The sequence below is a fragment of the Marmota marmota genome, unplaced genomic scaffold, assembly GCF_001458135.2.
Source record: "Marmota marmota marmota unplaced genomic scaffold, marMar, whole genome shotgun sequence".
Classification (NCBI taxonomy): Eukaryota; Metazoa; Chordata; class Mammalia; order Rodentia; family Sciuridae; genus Marmota; species Marmota marmota.
The window spans coordinates 704,163-707,588 of NW_026000143.1; the positions used below are offsets into that span (position 1 = coordinate 704,163).

A 3,426-nucleotide genomic window follows, 5' to 3' on the forward strand; every position below is an offset into this window, starting at 1 on the left:
CATTGCCCGGCCAGCAGCCCAGACCCCAGACAGCCCTGGGGTCCCCCCGCCCAGAGTGCACCTCGCAGGGGCCAGGCCCTGGTTGGATCCCCAGCACCACCTTAAAAAAGATCAAATAAACAAAATAAAGGTATTGGGTCCATCTACAACCAAAAGTATTAAAAAAAAAAAAAAAAAAGAATACAAGTAGCAATCCATGTGGAGGATGTGGGGACAAGGTCCACTCGGTCATGGCTGCTGGGACTGCAGATTGGTGCGGCCATTCTGGAGAGCAGGGTGGAGATGCCTCAGAAAACTGGGAATGGGCCACCTTGGGACCCAGCTGTCCTGCTTCTTGGTTTATACCCAAAGGACTCAAAATCAGCACACGACAGGGACACAGCCACATCAGTGTGCACAGCAGCTCAACTCACAAGAGCTAAACTGTGGAACTAACCTAGGTGCCCTTCAACAGGGGATGGATAAAGACACTGTGGTCCATAGACACAGTGGAATATTACTCAGCCATCAAGAAGGATGAAATGATGGCATTTGCTGGTCAATGGATGGAGCTGGAGATGATCGTGCTGAGTGAAATCAGCCAGTCCCCAAAACAACCAAAGGCCGAGGGTCCTCTCTGATATGGGGACGCTGACCCACAATAATGGGGACAGGGGATAACCATTCATTGGATGAGACGCAGGGGAGTGAAGGGAAGGGAGGGGAGGGGACTGGGAGAGACAGGGGAATGAATGGACGTCACTTTCCCATGTTCACAGAGGAACACGTGACCAGGGACACCCCACAGCAGGTCCAGCCACAGGAATGGGATGTCACACCCCGTGTAGGTGGGACATGGCAGGATACTCGCTGCTGTCACGGGGAGCTAAGGAGAAGAAATAAAAAATATTTTTTTAAAAAAGTGGAGGGTAAAGGAGCCCAGGTGACTGTAGGAGCTGCTCCTGATGCTGCTGTCCCCGTGTCCCCACTCGCCCCAGAACCAGCAGACCTCGCGACCTGCCTGGGGAGGTGGCTCAGGGGGTAAGCGTCCCCTGGGTACAATCTCCAGTACGACACCACCTCCCCCCCCCAAAAAAAATCGGTCTTTGTCTGTCTTCAGAATCTAACAGCTAGCTTCACACCCCACGCTCATCTCAAGGGAGTAATTAATTATGCTAATTATGAATAATAACTATTATTAATGACATTAATGATTATTAATAATGACAGTCCTGATAATTACACATCAGAGGAGCTTCACCACGGAGCCCCGTCCCCAGCCCTTTTTCTATTTTATTTAGAGACAGGGTCTCGCCGAGTTGCTTAGAGCCTTGCTAAGTGGCTAAGGCTGGCCTCCACCTTGCGATCCTCCTGCCTCAGCCTCCCCAGTGGCTGGAATGACAGGCGGGCACCACTGCACCGGGCACAGGGCAGGCCTTTGGAGAAACTGCAACCTTGAGAAATCCAGAAGGATCTTGTGTTTGCCCCCTGCCCTGGAAGGGGGGGGTCTGAATCCCGACGTAGAACATTCTGGAATGCTCTGGACACGCAGTCTTTGGGCAGATTTTGGGTGCAGTTCTGGCCTCCAGGGGAGGGTCTTGAAGGCCAGGCTGACACAGAGCCATGAGAAGAGCCAGAGTCACTCCCCTCCTGGTGGCTTGCACCAAGGCTAAGCAAGTGGCCCTGCCCCCTCCCTGCTCCTCCAAGGGGGCCTCTTGCTCCGCCACCAGGGGACAAATGTGCCAGCTCCCCCGGGGCCTCTACAGAGGTACTTCCAGAGCGGCTGGCATCTTTGAATGTCCTTTGGTTGGGCCAAGAGGAGCCCCCCTCACGCTGCCCGGAGGAACCCAGCTCCACCTTCTAGAAACTTCCACATCAACACTTTCTACTCTTTTCCTTTTTATTAAAAAATAAATCAAGAAAATATACACGCCACCGCTGGTCCCCCACGCTGTGCGCTCGGAGGAGACCAGTGGCTGCGGAGTGGGGCAGTGAGGGGAGGTGGGCAGCAGCCATCCTGTGCAATGAGGTTCTGTCCCTGGGAGACCAGTCTGGCCTGCTGAGCGGGGTGAGGGGATGGAAAAAGGACGAGGGGTCCCCAGCTGGAGCACTGGCCACCAAGGGAACTGGGGGCTGGAGGGCAGGAGGTGCAGGCCTCGCCCCCAACCCTTCATCTGCTCCACCTGGGAGTCCGGCCTCGGCCCCCGGTCCCGTCTGTCCCCGCAGGTCCAGGGAGGCGGCTCTCAGGCGTTGATGGCCTTCCACCGATCGCTGTCGGTGCTGTTGATGCTGCCCGCGTGGCAGGGCATGGACGCCACGTCGTCCAGGTAGGCTACGCCCGCGGAATCGAACTGTGTGCTGGAATAGGAGGCAGTCGAGGCCCCAGCAGTCCCCGCGGCCTCCAAGCCTTCCCGCCGGGCCACGGCGTAGGGCTGGGGCAGGTGGACGTCCGGCTCCTCCGTCTCGTCCACTTGGCATTTATAGGAGAACAGGATCTTGGGCTCCGAGCTGGTGGGTAGGAGAGAGGATTGGGGGCCTCACCCTGGGAGTCCAGAGAGGCCCAGGTATGGAAGCCCACCCTAAGAAGGTCACCGCCCAGACTGGGGTATAGAGATGGAACTGGGGCGCTTAACCACAGAGCCCCATCTGCAGCCCCTTTTTTAAAATTTTTTAATTTTGTGACAAGAATCTTGCTAAGTGGCTCAGGGCCTCCCTAAATTGCTGAGGCTGGCCTCCAACTTGCGATCCTCCTGCCTCGGCCTCCTCAGTTCCTGACATGACAGGCACAAGCCTTGTTTTCAATCCTGCCCTGTGGTGTCTACTGGCTACAGCAATGCCAGCACATAGTAGGTGCTCAGCGAAAGCTTGCTTCATGAATGAGTGCAAGACAGCAACGCAGGGCGCCATGCCCAGCCACTCTCCTGGGGAAAGTGCACTAGTCCGCGTTCACGGACGGCCTATTCCATCTGTTTGCATACGTGTACGCGCACGTAGGCGCGAGATTGCGCGGGTGCACGTCTAGGCGCATGCGCGTACAGACACCAGGCAAGCCTTGCCTTGTATCTGAGTGCGGCTACCACTCCGCGCATGCGCAGGAAGCAAATGGCGCAGTCTCACTGTCCACCACGTGAGGGCACCCGTGGCCCTGGAGCCTTGGGGTGCTGGACAGAGAGCAGGTCCGGGACCGGCCAGACTCACCCAAAGAAGCCCCGGAGGAAGGCCACGTAGATGAGCGGCGCGAAGAAGCTGAAGTAGAGGAAAGTGGTGGCGTCCACACAGCTGGAGATGGGGACGGATTATCATCAGTGTCACTGGCCCTGAGGCTCCGGGGCCACCCTGTCCTCGTCCTCCAGGTCCACAGGCTGCTTGGCCATGCCCAGACCCCGCCCCCGCGCTGGGCCAGACCCCGCCCTCACTCTGTCAGACTCCGCCCTCGCACTGGGCCAG

At 57.3% G+C, this 3,426-nt stretch overlaps 1 protein-coding gene across 1 annotated transcript in view; it reads right to left on the minus strand.

Moving 5' to 3' along the window:
• Positions 1–1,865: 1,865 nt before the first annotated feature.
• Positions 1,866–3,426, minus strand: part of Tpra1 (transmembrane protein adipocyte associated 1) — a 7,181-nt gene continuing 5,620 nt past the window's right edge. The window contains exons 4-5 of the mRNA XM_015506738.2: positions 3,178–3,258; positions 1,866–2,487 (exon numbers count right to left, since the gene is read on the minus strand). Of these exons, the coding sequence (XP_015362224.1) occupies positions 2,223–2,487; positions 3,178–3,258 (346 nt within the window). The 3' untranslated portion in view covers positions 1,866–2,222. The remainder of the gene's footprint in view (positions 2,488–3,177; positions 3,259–3,426) is intronic.